General features: G+C 43.2%; 1 protein-coding gene across 6 annotated transcripts in view; it reads right to left on the reverse strand.

The window, feature by feature from the left end:
- Positions 1-514: 514 nt before the first annotated feature.
- Positions 515-14,713, reverse strand: part of LOC147025593 (uncharacterized) — a 60,819-nt gene continuing 46,620 nt past the window's right edge. For 4 of the 6 annotated variants that reach the window (XM_085886715.1, XM_085886714.1, XM_085886713.1 and 1 more), the window contains exons 7-8: positions 13,534-13,695; positions 9,394-11,543 (exon numbers count right to left, since the gene is read on the reverse strand). In XM_085886715.1, coding sequence (XP_085742841.1) covers positions 11,379-11,543; positions 13,534-13,695 — 327 coding nt within the window. In that variant the 3' untranslated portion in view covers positions 9,394-11,378. Of the gene's footprint in view, positions 5,865-6,676; positions 6,936-9,393; positions 11,544-13,533; positions 13,696-14,713 lie in introns of those variants that run through there. The other 2 variants (XR_015059588.1, XM_085886716.1) reach the window with 2 other exon arrangements.

A 14,713-nucleotide genomic window follows, 5' to 3' on the forward strand; every position in this document is an offset into this window, starting at 1 on the left:
AGAAGAAGAAGAAGAAGAAGAAGAAGAAGAAGAAGAAGAAGAAGGTGAAGAAGAAGAAGAAGGTGAAGAAGAAGAAGAAGGTGAAGAAGAAGAAGGTGAAGAAGAAGAAGAAGGTGAAGAAGAAGAAGAAGGTGAAGAAGAAGAAGAAGGTGAAGAAGAAGAAGAAGGTGAAGAAGAAGAAGAAGGTGAAGAAGAAGAAGAAGGTGAAGAAGAAGAAGAAGGTGAAGAAGAAGAAGAAGGTGAAGAAGAAGAAGAAGGTGAAGAAGAAGAAGAAGGTGAAGAAGAAGAAGAAGGTGAAGAAGAAAAAGAAGGTGAAGAAGAAGAAGAAGGTGAAGAAGAAGAAGAAGGTGAAGAAGAAAAAGAAAGAAAAGAAGAAGAAGAAGGTGAAGAAGAAGAAGAAGGTGAAGAAGAAGAAAAAGATGAAGAAGAAGAAGAAGGTAAAGAAGAAGAAGAAGGTGAAGAAGAAGAAGAAGGTGAAGAAGAAGAAGAAGGTGAAGAAGAAGAAGAAGGTGAAGAAGAAGAAGAAGGTGAAGAAGAAGAAGAAGGTGAAGAAGAAGAAGAAGGTGAAGAAGAAGAAGGTGAAGAAGAAGAAGGTGAAGAAGAAGAAGGTGAAGAAGAAGAAGAAGAAGAAGAAGAAGGAGGAGAAGGAGGAGAAGGAGGAGGAGGAGGAGGAGGAGAAGGAGGAGAAGGAGGAGAAGAAGGAGAAGAAGGAGAAGAAGAAGAAGAATAGATCATGATGAATAACAACATGAGTATTCATAACAGAAATAAGGAAGGTGAAGCATTTTTGAAATGGATTAACATGCTTTTAAAGGAAGAAGCGTTCATTCAGGGAAGATTGTTTGGAGATATTGAGAAAAGGAAGAGATCAATCATGAAGTTTAGAAAATACAGGCAGAATGAATTATAAACAGATTGAAATTTGTGTTTTGGAGTGAAAAATATATTTATATTTGTTTAAAGTGAGGAGGGGTAATAGGATAAAGTTGAAGAGGTAGAAAGGACAATACTTGGGAAGGGGGGGGGAGAAGTGGAACGAAGACCATGGTCTCAAAACAGAGACAGGATTCGTACGCCGGCTATCCGAGGAGGCATTGAGCAACATGAAAACCAAATCATCAGTACAGCAAAACAAGGTACTATTTAACATGGGAAATTGGATGAAAACACAAAAAACCAACACAGGGTTGAAGAGATAACAGAAAACACAACTAATCCGGTCCAAGAAAATTAGCTTCAATAAAATGGAAAGAGCAACTACCGATCGAGCAAACATGTGCAGCAACCACGAAAGCAGTTCAACCAAGCTGGTTCGGGCTCTGCTCCACATTTGGATAGTTCCCTTTTTTTGTATACCTTGTCGAGGCTCGTGTGAGAGCGAACACACAACGCACATCAAGGGGGCATGAGACAAGAGGGGCGGGAGTGGGAGGGACAAAACAGTGGGGAACAGATTAGGAGATCTGGGGAAGGGAAAGGGATGGGGCAGGGAACATGGGGAATACAAGATTGTCATTACAGGGACTTTCAGGAAGGAAAGCAGGGAATTTGAAGGAGGTGGGTTTGGGGTGGATTATCTGGGGTAGAAAAGATCGAGGATTTGGATTGGGGATGATAAGAGGTGGTTGTGAACAGCTGTTTTGAAGGCCTGGAGGGAAGAGTGGGATTGAACAGAGTGAGGGAGTTTACTCCAAAGGTGGGAAAAAACGAGAAATGAAAGAGTGAAGGTGAGCAGTGATTCGTGATTTTGGTAGTTTTACCAGAAGGGGGTTGTTGGCTGACCTTGAGCGCCCTGAGGAAATGTGGTGCGGACAAATCGCAGAGAGAGCAGGGGGGGGTGCAAGGCTGGAGAGGAGACGGGAGAAGACAGAAAGACCACCGACCAACCTGCAGTGATTGAGTGAGAGGCCCAAAGACTCAGCCTCATTGCGGGAGATGCCGATGATCCGAAATGCCCTGGTTTCTACAGCGTGAAGCCGAGAGAGGTGGGAGGCAGGAGCACCAGCCCAGAGGGGAGAGCAGTACTCCATCAGGCTACAGCCAAAATCTTTGTAAGTGGTCAGGAGCTCAGGAGGGCCGAGGAAGGACTTTGCACGACGAAGGATTCCCAGTCGGCGACTGACTTTGGAGGCGAGGTTTGAAATGTGGCTTTCCCAGGAAAGGTCATGGCAGATAGTGAGACCCAGAAGCTTGAAAGAAAAGACTTCTTCCAGAGGATTGTTGAGAAAGTGATGGGGGGGTTTTCCAAACGGTCCTTTCAGAGAGACATAGTGAGAGTGTGAGATTTGTCCGGATTGAAAGACATGTTCCACATGTTGGACCAGTTTGAGATTTTATCCAGATCTGCAGTGCGCGAAGAAGCTGCTGCTTGCCGGTCGGAGGGATGACCGATGGTACGGCAGAGGGTGGAGTCATCAGCAAAGAGATAAAGAGGATTTTCCAGAGAGTCGGAGAGATCATTGATGAAAACCAGAAAAAGAACAGGGCCCAGAACGCTACCTTGAGGAACTCCAGCCTGGACAGGAAGAGGGGATGAAAGAACTCCATTTAGGGCCACACCTTGACTGCGAGAGGAGAGTACATCTGCGAGCCATGAGTGCAGATGGCCTTGGATCCCATGGGAAGAGAGTTTGGTGAGCAGGGCAGGGTGCCAGACTGTGTCAAAAGCAGTGATATGTCCAGGGATACGGCTTGGATTTCCTGTCTGGCATTGAGGACCTCCATCCATTGTTGGGAGAGCAGAAGCAGCATATCCAGGGTAGAGTGACCTGGTCTGAAACCAAATTGATGATCGGAAATCAAGCCATTGGAGAAGAGGAAGGATTTAATGTCTGAAGCGATGATGGATTCCATCACCTTGCTGATGATTTGGAGAACGCTGATTGGTCTGTAGTTGCAGGGATCTGTTTTTGCACCTTTTTATGCAGGGCAATGATGTTTGCAGATTTCCAAGCAGATGGCAGATGACCTTGAGCAAATGAGAGGGTGAGTAGAACAGAGAGGATGAGCAAGAGCAGAAGAGCAGGCTTTGAGGACACGTGAGCTGATGTCGTCTGGACCGGTTGCATAATCTGAGTCGAGGTTTGCCAGCAAGCTCTCCACCTTGACAGGAGAAAACGACACAGAGTCCAAGGACAGTTGGGTGTGACTGGGTAAGGCGGGGAGAGAAAGTGATGGGTTTTTGCCACAAGATTTAGCTGCAAACACCGAGATTAGGCATTCAGCTTTTTCATGTGCGGTATCAGCAGTGCGGCCATTTGAGGTAAGGGAGGGGATGGAGGGGGAACATACACCAGAAACAGATTTGATTAGATGCCACCAGGATTTTGAGTAGGGAGAGAGGTTTGAGAGTTCAGACTTGAGATTAGAAAGATGTTGTTTTCTGGCTCTCCTGAGGGTAGATACACACTTGTTCCGAGCTTTATGGAAGGAACTGAGATTACCCTCAGTTGGGTTTGCTTTACATGAGGCAAAGGCAAGTTGTTTCAGGACAACTGCCTCACCACAAGCTTCAGTGAACTAAGGGCGGGAGGAAGGGTAGGACAACTGAAGGCGAGAGGGGATAAATCTGTGCATGAGGGAGAGCAACTTTCTTTTAAAGAATTCCCAGGATGAGTTGATGTTGGAGAAAGAGATAGGAGACCAGTTTATAAGTTTGATGGCTGCTTGGAGACCCTGCCAGTCGGCTTGAGTGAAATGCCAGACTCGATGGCGGTGAGGTGGTTCTCTGATAACAGCCAGAGATGTCCACTTTGACAAGGACGAGGTCAGAAGAACCGATTGGAGCGGAGGAAGAGCAGCAGATATTGTCAGAGAAATTTGTCAAAATCAGATCCAGAAGAGAAGGAGTAGCATTGGTTGAGATCCGGGTCGGGAAGTTGACCGATTGAGTCAGTCCCAATGAGTCGCAGAAAGCTTTTGGTGAGGTGCCATGACAGGTGAGAGAGGTACCCACACCTAGCCAACTGACATGATGACAATTGAAGTCGCCACATTAGAGGAAGAGAGAGTTTGGATGAGAAGATAGAAGATGGTCCATGTTTTCAGATAGTGAGGTGTAGATGGAGTCATCACTGTTAGGTGGACGGTACAGTGAACATATAAACATGAGGTGGGAGTGGAGGGGAAGCCGTAGCCAGAGGTATTCCTGGGTGTGTGGGGGAGTGAGGGCAGTGCATGGAGAGTGAGGAATAGAGTCTTTGATGAAGAGAGAAACTCCTCCACCAGGACGAGGCTCAGATCTGTCATACTGGAGGAGCGAGTAACCAGGGAGAGATACTTGGGAGTCAGACATGTCTTGGGGGACGAAAGTTTCTGTTAGGCAGATTATGTCTGGTTTGTCAGTGGCAACTTGTATGGGAAGATCTGAAAGGTTTGAGCGAAGGCCCCGGATATTTGAGTTCCACACTTTTAATGAAGAGGTAGGGGAGGAGGCTTTGGGTGCAGTGGATGGGGCGGGGGGAATGTAGGACAAGGGACGAGTAGGGGAGGTAACGTGGGTTGTTGAAAGAGTGTGGGGGATTGCAGAATAGCTAGGGGAGGGGGATGGATGAGGAGGAGAAAAGGCTCTGTGGTGCTGGGGGAGCAGTGGGACAAGATAGGGTGAAGAAGGCAGTTGAGGATTTGTGTAGGTGGAGTGAAGAGATGGAGGCGAGAGGGCAGTGGAAGGAGGGAGCTTTGTGGATGGGAGGGGGGGGCAACTTTGAGAAGGTTGAGTGAGGGGGATGAAAGGTGGGACAAAGGTGAGGGGGAATTTTTGAGAGAGGTGAGAGGGAGGCTTGGAGGGAGAAGAGTAGGATGGTTGCTTTGAGAGTGAGAGTGAGGGGTGAGAGGGGTGAGTTGGCACTGTAGTTGGAAAAAAAGAATGGTTGATGGAAAGCGAACATTCAAAGCAAACTGGGGGTTTTAAAAGTTTTAGGTCAGAGATGCGATTTAACACAATTCTTGATGGATGCAATAAAGGCGAATTCAGAGAATGGAGAGAAGAAACGCTGTAACAGTTTTATTTTTTAGGCAAGGAATGAAGGAGAGGACGAAATGAGAGCAGTCTGTTAAAATAGCAGAAGAGTAGTGCATTATGAAACAGTAAAGAGTACCACATGTGTGAGAGAGGAAGATGAAGCATTATAAGATATCGTTTTTGTTATTATTATTATTATTATTATTATTATTATTGATGTTTGAAAGAGTTTTCAATAGATTTGGTCATGGAAGTGTTGCAGAAAAAAAAAAATCGAGGAAGAAGAAGAGGAGGAGGAGGAAGAATAAGAGGAAGAAGAAGAGTCGATGAAGAAGAAGAAGAAGAAGCAGATTCAGGAGAAAGGTGGCAGTTTTTATTTATTTATTTAAGATAAGAAATAGAGAGATTAGTTGGGAGAAATGGGGGACGTTAGGAAAGTGGGGAAGATAGAAATTGAAGGTAATGGGGAGAAAAAACAAATAAAACGATCGTACACCGAGGGTAACTGGTAGGCCTCAGCCGAAGCCTCAAACACCCGGTAAGACAACGTCACCAAAAACTCACAAAATAGCACGATTTTTGAAACAAAACCGAACTAGGAGCACACAGTAACATGTAGGTGAGAAAAATAAACAGTTAAAATGGGACAAATCTCGACCGGAAACTCATCTTTGAGATCGTCAGCAGAGAGCTCCTAAAGAGACCTCTCGACGCTCCAAACCCGGAACCGGAGATAATTTTGATGAACATTCTCCAACTGTTATCTTCCCTGATTATAGATCAAAGCATGACCATCTCACATTCACCAGCCAACACCACCTCCTTCTCCTGCACTACCAAAATCAAATCTTTTCTCCTGGAAAAAATCCGCTCTGTGCAGCAAACATTGAAGCCACTGGAACTGCTGCAAAACAAGGAAATGGGAACAGGAACAAATGTAAACTGATGGGGAGATGCGTGCGTGTGTGTGTGTGTGTGTGTGTGTGTGTGTGTGTGTGTGTGTGTGTGTGTGTGTGTGTGTGTGTGTGTGTCTCAGTGTGTCTCCGTGTGTCTCCTCCATAACTCCAAAACCATGAAACCTCGCAGCCTGAAACTTTGCATGTATACTAAGGGAACTCCACCGTAGTGTATGAGTGAAAATTTGGTGTTTGGGTTAATAAAAACACTCCTTTTTAAGATAATTGATGGCTTTATTTAATTATCCTTTATCAAGGCTCTTCCTTGCTCACCTCGCTGGGGTCTCAATTCGCCATTTTTTTGACCTGCTCAACAATGCCTTGACTCGGAACAGGTCACAATGGTTTCGTTAACGATGAAGGTTTTCTTTTTCACTTTCCTCACTTGTATCATCGAATGCCTGATCAGCATTCCTACAAATCGTTGGATACATTGCAAAGCTTATAAACACCCGGAGATACCATGTTGGTGGCTTCTATTTCATTTCCGCACATGCCATAACCTCCAGAATCTCCTCATCTGAGCGAAATTTCACAATGTAAACTTCTTAATTTACCTCAGCAGCAGTTCTGACTGCTGAAAAAGCAAAAAGTGTTCATTTGTCCAATTTGGACATTGCTTGACATTCCGGGCATCTCTGGGTGCCTGGTGTTTACATGACCGATAGGCAATTGGCGAGCCACTTGGCGAGTGATCTACAACATTTGTACTGTCACTGAATATATCGATCGACCTAAACAAAGTTCAGGCCCTACTCACCTGCATTTGGCCCCGTGCTGTCGTGCGATCACTCAGGCGGTGGTTTGCTCGCTGAAAATATGCAATTTTGTTTTGATGTTTCTCCTTTTGTACGATCTTCTTTATTGTACGACCCATCATGTCGACATAGATACATGCAAAAAAAATTAAAGGTTTTGTTTTTGAAAGTTTCTTCAACCGCTTCCGTTGGACTGCTGGCTTGGAGCACTCTTCAAGCTTCCATGGAGATACCATAATGCGGTTCTCCATGGGGACATCTCTGGAGTGTGGAAGGCAAAATAAATTTGGTGATTACGAGTAGACGCCATAGGTATCGATTATTTCCGATATCGATGTACCGGTGGCTCATACCGGTATATAAAGGTATATCGGTATTAAAAAATAAATAAATAATTTATTTACGCAGGTTCCAAAAATATGCAATGGCCCATTATGTATTCATGTATGATGTACACATCGCTGACACTGTAATTTTTCAAGGTATTCCCACATGGAGCTTCCCCCCCCCCTCCCATGATAAGAACAGTTTTTGTACTTCCAAGTTCAACTTGTATAAAAAATGATTTTGTCTAAAAGCGAGATCAGTAGTGGTAATTGACACAGGCCGGTATCCATCACTATCGCGGATCGCCATGTCAGCATGACTTTCGCGGATCACCATTCCGGTATGTCTATATCGGTATCGCTTCATACTGGTATCACTATTGTACCGGTATGACTCGCGGATCGCTTTATACCGGTATCGATATCGTACCGGTATGGCTATCGTGGATCACCATGTCGGTAATCGGCACAAGCTTTCCAAAGCACACCCGATTCATATAAATAACCGATTGGCAATTGCTTTAAAAACTGCCACGAGGGCAAAGACAAACGCAATTGCTTGTACGGTGCTCGGATGCTGATGGTTAAAAGTTAAAACCTCCAGTACTCCCTTCCATACATTCCACTCTTACAGGTGTAGCTGAGATGCCGAGTGCATCAATGCTTTTTAAATCATGGACGATATTCAAAGATTGTAAAAATCTTTCTTCGCTTTGTTGATGATATACTGTTTTGATTTTTCAAACAGATTTTTTTCGGTATACCGGTCTATTTGGAATTCTCATTCCGGTGCATCGATATGAAAAATTATACCGGTATATCAATATATCGCCAGATGCTAACAATGAGTAAAACAAGCTCAAATGAGCTAAGATCCTCGTCCTCTTAATGATGACGTCATAAAAACAAATATGACGTTGTGGGGGGAAAATTTACATTAATGTATTCTAAATTGTAACAAATGGAGTTTTAGAAATGCAACTGTTATGCTACAAGTTGAATTGGCTGTCATTTCTGGCCAAAAGACTTTTGCCCTAAATGTTAAGAAATGTGTTGTTCTGGAGCAGAGTGACCGAGCTGATAAACAAACGAACCTTTGCTTAGAAATGTACGAAGTGGCTTTTCATCGAAAGGACATGTCTGCAGTCTGGGTTGAATAGCCCCCACCACTCTCTCATGAAAGTATAAAATGCTTTGAAATGTAAAATTGTTTCAGTGCAAGTACCTGAGAAAGTATTAGAATCTCAGTGGCTTGTGCTCCTTGGAACTGACCAAGTACCAAGTTAGAATAAAACTCTCTGATGTAATGTGGAAGTGAATTGAATCGGGTTGGTCTAACTGTTAACTAAAGTAAGAATAAATGAAATAGAACCAAAAATATTGCAATCAATGGGGATTCTTAAGTTCATTGTATGAGGGTGAGAAGTGTATGGTGGATAATTAGAAAATAAATTGTTTCACAAGGAAGGACTTGTGAGCACATCAGTTTTATCAGTGTCGATAGGGTATTTTGTAGGATTTTATAACCAAATCGGACAAACGTTAAACTCTGCCTGAAGTCAAATAGGTCTCCACAATCTCGCTAGTTAGAATCCTTCAAGAGGACAACGATCACAACAAGGTGGGTTTAAAAATTCCACATCAACGTCATTGTGATGTATCAGGTTTGCGATAAATTATCTGTGCTAATGCCCGGCTTGATTCCCGCAAACAAAATTGAAACAGCTTGCCTAGTTTTGGAGATAATGGTATCGGCGATTTTCATTAGCGGCGATATTATGACGTCAACTTTTTGTCTTGGACGAATTTCCAAAATCAGAGATGGTTACTGCCTGCGCATGGGCTTTCTGCATATACGTGGCAAGTTTCACTAAGATCCGATGAAAACTCTGGGCTGTGAAACAAAAAATGTAAAAAAAAGAAGAATGACATCATAAAAATTGATATGACATCATAGTGATGTATCATATGTGCGGTAATTCATCTCTGCTAATGCCCTGTTCGATTCCTGGGAACAGAATTCAAAAAGCTTGCCTAGTTTCGGAGATAATTTTTAGGCGATTTCCATTAGTGGAGATATTTTGATGTCATAACTTTTTTTCTTGGAGGAATTTTCAAAATCGGAGATGGTTACTGTCTGCGCAGGGTATTTTTACATATATATATATATATATATATATATATATATATATATATATATATATATATATATATATATATATATATATATATATATATATATATATATATATATATATATATATATATATGCCAAGTTTCAGGAAGTTTTGATGAAAAATGTAGGCTGTGAAACAAATGAAACAAAAAACAAAAAATGCCAAAAAATAGGAATGACGCCATAAAAATTGATATGACGTCATAGTGATGTATCATATATGCGGTAATTCATCTCTGCTAATGCCCTGTTCGATTCCCGCAAACAGAATTCAAAAAGCTTGTCTTGTTTCAGAGATATTTTTTTAGGCAATTTCCATTAGCTGAGATATTTTGACGTCATAACTTTTTTTCTTGGAGGAATTTTCAAGTTGGAGATGGTTACTGTCTGTGCAGGGTATTTTTTACATATATACGCCAAGTTTCAGGAAGTTTTGATGAAAACTGAAGGCTGTGAAACAAAAAAATCCACAAGAACAACAACATGAGTAAGACTTCGAGATCCTCCAAGAGGATCTAAAAATGTTTTCAGTTGTTACAAAGCAATGAATCACCACATCACGGCAGAAGAGCGGGGAGGTATGCATGCTTGCTCTAAGCTGTCTCGCCTGCATTGACTAATTTCAATTGTTCGACCAATTTTTTATGGTTTGGTGCAAAGAGTTTTAGATCATCCATGTGCAGTAGATGTGTCACCTTTCCTGTCTCTTTGGAAGTTTTCTTATTGGATGTTCGGGTGTATCCATGTCCTTGTTCATTCATGAGATTGCTCAGTGGGACCAGGACCAGGCAAAACAGGAGGGGCAAAAGGCTATCACCCTGGAAGATTCTGCGACGTATCTTCACTCCTTGTATTTGGATGTTTCCTTCCGAGTGTTGCAATATCAATGTGGCGTTCCATTGTGTGTGTGTGTGTGTGTGTGTGTGTGTGTGTGTGTGTGTGTGTGTGTGTGTGTGTGTGTGTGTGTGTGTGTGTGTGTGTGTGGTCTGCCACCACTGCTCATAATCTCTTAGGCCGTGTGGCAAATGCATGTCGAACGGTGTGACACTGTGGGCCACGTTCACGGTCCTCTGTCTCACCAAAGCTGCCACCCTCGTCGCGATCTTCGCTCCCATCTAAGTTGTTATTCTTAGATGTTATTCTTAGATATTCGGCATGGTCTTTGGTATCATCAGTCCCCAATGAGAGGGAGGCAGCAAATTGAAATTGTTTCAGTGACCTCCATCAATTAGTCAAGACCGAGGTCTTCACTGCAGGATTTATTTTTTGTTGCCCACCGCCACTTCATGGTCTCTCCCTTTTCTCCAACACCAATACAAAATCTACTGAGACCATGTTCCTTCCCTTTTCTTGCAATTACTCTTTCTGTGCTATGATGCGTCTATTTGTTATGTCCTATTGTTTTTCCTTAGCCCCTTCTTGTCGTTATGCCTTTATGTCTCATGTATGTTGCTGTGCTTAGTGCTAGGGAAAGGACTGTCCGGTAATGACACAGATATCAATCCATTGTTTCAGGAGTGCCTGTATCATAACTGTGCAGCTGGATGCCATGGAGCAATTAATATTGTTCAGCATCTCTCCTTGAAAAATAACATATGCCAATAGTGCCTGACTCTGCAGCACCCTATTGTGGGTGAAGGAGATACACATCCAATCTCCATTCCATGGGACATCCTTTGACGAAAGCCTTGTGGTGAGAAAACATCAAAAGATAGTCAGGACTAGTAAAATTAACCTGAGGGTGTAAACTGCCTATAAAAGACCATGCCACAGACAGATAGAGGCAGAGTGGATTCAAGGCAGCAGAGGTCAAGTTGGGGACTAGAGAGGTCACAGAGAGCAAGAGTAGCCAAGTGGAAGGAAATCAGCTTCAGTCGTCCGACCAGAAAGAGCGACGCCGGGGTGAACTCCAGGCAAGCTGTGCGCCGTTGTTTCCCCAGCAGCTGTTTACATTTTGAGGTTTTATTCTGATATTTGATGTTGTTGAGGATCAAGGAAGTTAGGAGCAGGGGTTTGAAAATGATAAAGTGGGGGAAGTGCAGGGACAACGTCACTGTGGAGTACAAGGAGAGGGTGAAGGCCAAATATGAGGATGTTGGTGAAGAAGGAGAAGGTTTGGAAGAGAAGTAGAAAAAGTACACAGAGGCATTCAGGGAAATTGCAGAGGTTTTGTGTGGAAGAACATCAGGAAAGCATACATCGTCAAGGAATAGAAACCAGGTATGGTGGACGGAGGAAGTAGCAAAGGTAGTCGGTGAGAAGGAAGAGGTTTGGAAGAGGATAAAAAAGATCAATGATGGAGGTGGACAATCGGATGTATGAGGTGTTGCACTTGTATGGGTAAAATAAGAAGGCAGCGAAGGAGAGCTGTGGATAAGGCAAGGAATGATATAGAAGCATATGTGCACAACAAGTTAGAAGATGCTGGCGGGCATCATCATCATCATCATCATCATCATCATCATCATCATCGTCATCATCATCATCATCATCGTTTTATGGCCATGTGTAAGCCATGGTTCACCTAACGGCTGCTTTCCAGGCTGCGCGATCCCTTGCTGGCCCTCTTGTCCGGCCTTTAACTCGAAGATCATCTCTCAGCAATACATCCCATGTTTTCTACTGACAGCCTCTCGCTCTCCTTCTATTCACATTAATATGTATACACTTCTTTACCCCCAACCTCTTCACATGTCTGAACCATCTCAACCACACAACATCACGCTTCTAATGCAAGCTGCATCAAGTTTTCCCTTTAATCGGAGAGAGGTCCCTTTCGATGTCAATCGGGGTAACAACTCCCTAAACTTCCTCCAGCCACTTCTAATTCTTGCAATCACTGCTGCCTCCACACCACCACCTGCACTAATCATATCACCAAGGCAACAGAATTTATGTTCACATTCCAGGGATATATCCCCATAAACTAACCATTCCGCTTTCGCTGAAGTCACTTGTTTACCTGCGCAAACAGCACATTATAAGTGAGGTACCACCTGCAGTCTAGCCCTGATGATGCCACTACACCTCCTGTACACCCAGCAGTTGCAGGATTTACACAATATTGAATTGCTACCTACACCTTTTCTGCAGACAGCACAGGGCCACCTCACTCTTTTTCCAACACTTCCTTTTCCCGCACCACGAACAAGGACTTTCGTTTTCCCTGTATTCACTTCCAGTGCTCTGGCCTCCATACCTTCCTTCCATACTGTATGTTTACCCATTACCTCTTCCACACTGTTGGCTATCAGCACTTGGTCATCAGTATGCAAGAGTTCCCAAGGTGAGCCTCCTCTAAATTCCTGTGATCTAGCCTCAAGAACCATACCGAACAGCATTGGGCTCCAGACTGAACCCTGATGTACAACAACTTTCACTTCAAAATTCTCAATCTGCACTCCATTTACCCTCACAGAGGTTTTTGGGCCATCATACATCATCACGACTACCCCAGCTAACCAATCCTCCACACGTAACTTTCTCATGGACTTATTACACCACTTCCTGAGGCACCCTATCGAACACTTCCAAATCCACTAATATAAAGTACAGTTGTTTATTCTTCCCCAGATATTTTTCATGTAATTGCCCAACTATAAAGATTGCATCTATCGTGTCCATTCCTGGCATGAAACCAAATTGCATTTCATGTCCATTAACACACTGTCTCATCAATTTATCCATGACTCTCTCTACCACTTTCATTCCATGGTCCAGCAACTTCAGACCCCTATAGTTGCTCTGAACTAAGGCATCCCCCTTCCCTTTATAAATATTCATCATTACAGTCTTCAACCAGTCATCTGGGATAGATCTCCCTTGTAATTACATTTATCAATGTAGTGATTAAATTCACTCCAATATCACCAGATGCCTTCAGAATCTCTGCGACAGTACCAGTGCTGCTCGCTGCTTTACCATTCTTCATTTAATCGATGGCTTTCTTCACCCATTCATTCTTTATCTCATCGATGGCGGGCCCTGTACTGGCTCTACTGCCTCCAGAATATCCCTGTTCCAAGGGAACTCCTCATTCATCAGGTACTCATCGTAACTCCTCCAAGCATTTCTAATCCCCTCATGGTCAACCGGTACATTTCCCATATCATCCTTCACACATTGTTCTATGAGATCCTTATTTTGACTGATCATTTGCTTTGCTATCCTAAATATCTCCCCTCTACGAACTGCATTATTTATCACATCTACTGTAAATGTGAATCCTGTACAATCTTTTTAGCCTTGTAAACTTTCCTTCAGTAGGAGAAATTGGAGTCAGTTAGATGAAGAGACTGTTGAATATATGTATGAGAGATGCAATCGTGACACACCACAAGATAGAATCAGTACACACCCGATCAAGCCATCCACTCTGTCGCAGTTTGTGAAGCTTTTCCTTTGCTGGAGTGCAAGAGGAAGTCTCCTCTTGGCATGCGACAAACAATGTCGCTTTAAAATGCTTCAGCTCGTGGTAAATCCACGTCCGTTCCTTGCACACACGACCGACGATAAACTCCTGCCAAAGGGGAGAGGGGATTTCACTGTAATTGGTGAACAGGGCTGTGGTTTTTTTTGTTTGCTTTGTAACAAGTTCAATTTGTACTTCTAGGAAGAGAATCAAGGTTCATAACAGGGGACTTATCTCACATCCAAACATCTCTGCCAAAAAAAATTCCCCTTTCTGAAGGAACTGTCTTGTGTTTATCATTATAATGTAATGGTATTCAAGTATATAATTGTGTTAAGGTATACTAGTATAAAAGTATCCAACAGTATTAAGGTATATAATAGTATTAAAGTATATCATAGTATTAAGGTGCAGTGGGTGCAGGCAGTGGTGGATGTGCAGCTTGTGCAGGCAGTGGTGCAGGTACAGCAGGTGCAGGCATTGGTGGAGTTGCAGTGGGTGCAGGCATTGGTTGAGTTGCAGTGGGTGCAGGCAGAGGTGTAGGTGCAGCGGGTGCAGGCAGTGGTGTAGGTGCCGAAATATTAATTGGTAGATATGAGGTATGGGAGACAGTTTTGTGGGTGATGAGACAATTAAATATGTAGATTCTTCATGCTGCAGGAAGGATCGTAGACATAGAATTCAGTGTCGTTTTGAAGGAGCGGGAGAGAGGGACATTGAAGGAAGGGTAAACGATATTGTATCGAGGTCATGGCAGGAAGAAGTTGGTTGTGGTACACCTAGGTACGAATGATGTAGGGAAAGTTTACTCAGAGGTTTTGAAAGGTATATACAGGATATTAGGTAAGCGGCTGAAAGCAAAGGGTTGTGAGGTCATGCTTTCTGGGATTCTCCCAAGATTAGGAAACAATATAGAAATTATGAGAAGAGCAATAGACGTCAACCAATGGCTGGAAGAATGGTGAAGGGAGGAAGGTTTTACATTTAAGAAGCAGTGGCAATCATTGATGGGACAAAGGGAGTGTTTCCGGAATGATGGCCGTATGTTAAATAGAAAGGGGGCAGCAAGGTTTGCAGTGGGAATTGAAGAAGTTATTCAGGCTTTTATAGGTCAGTGAAAAGTGGG

The sequence above is a fragment of the Eptatretus burgeri genome, chromosome 6 (assembly GCF_056783735.1).
Source record: "Eptatretus burgeri isolate ZD-2024b chromosome 6, Ebu_testis_v1, whole genome shotgun sequence".
NCBI classification, from domain to species: Eukaryota; Metazoa; Chordata; class Myxini; order Myxiniformes; family Myxinidae; genus Eptatretus; species Eptatretus burgeri.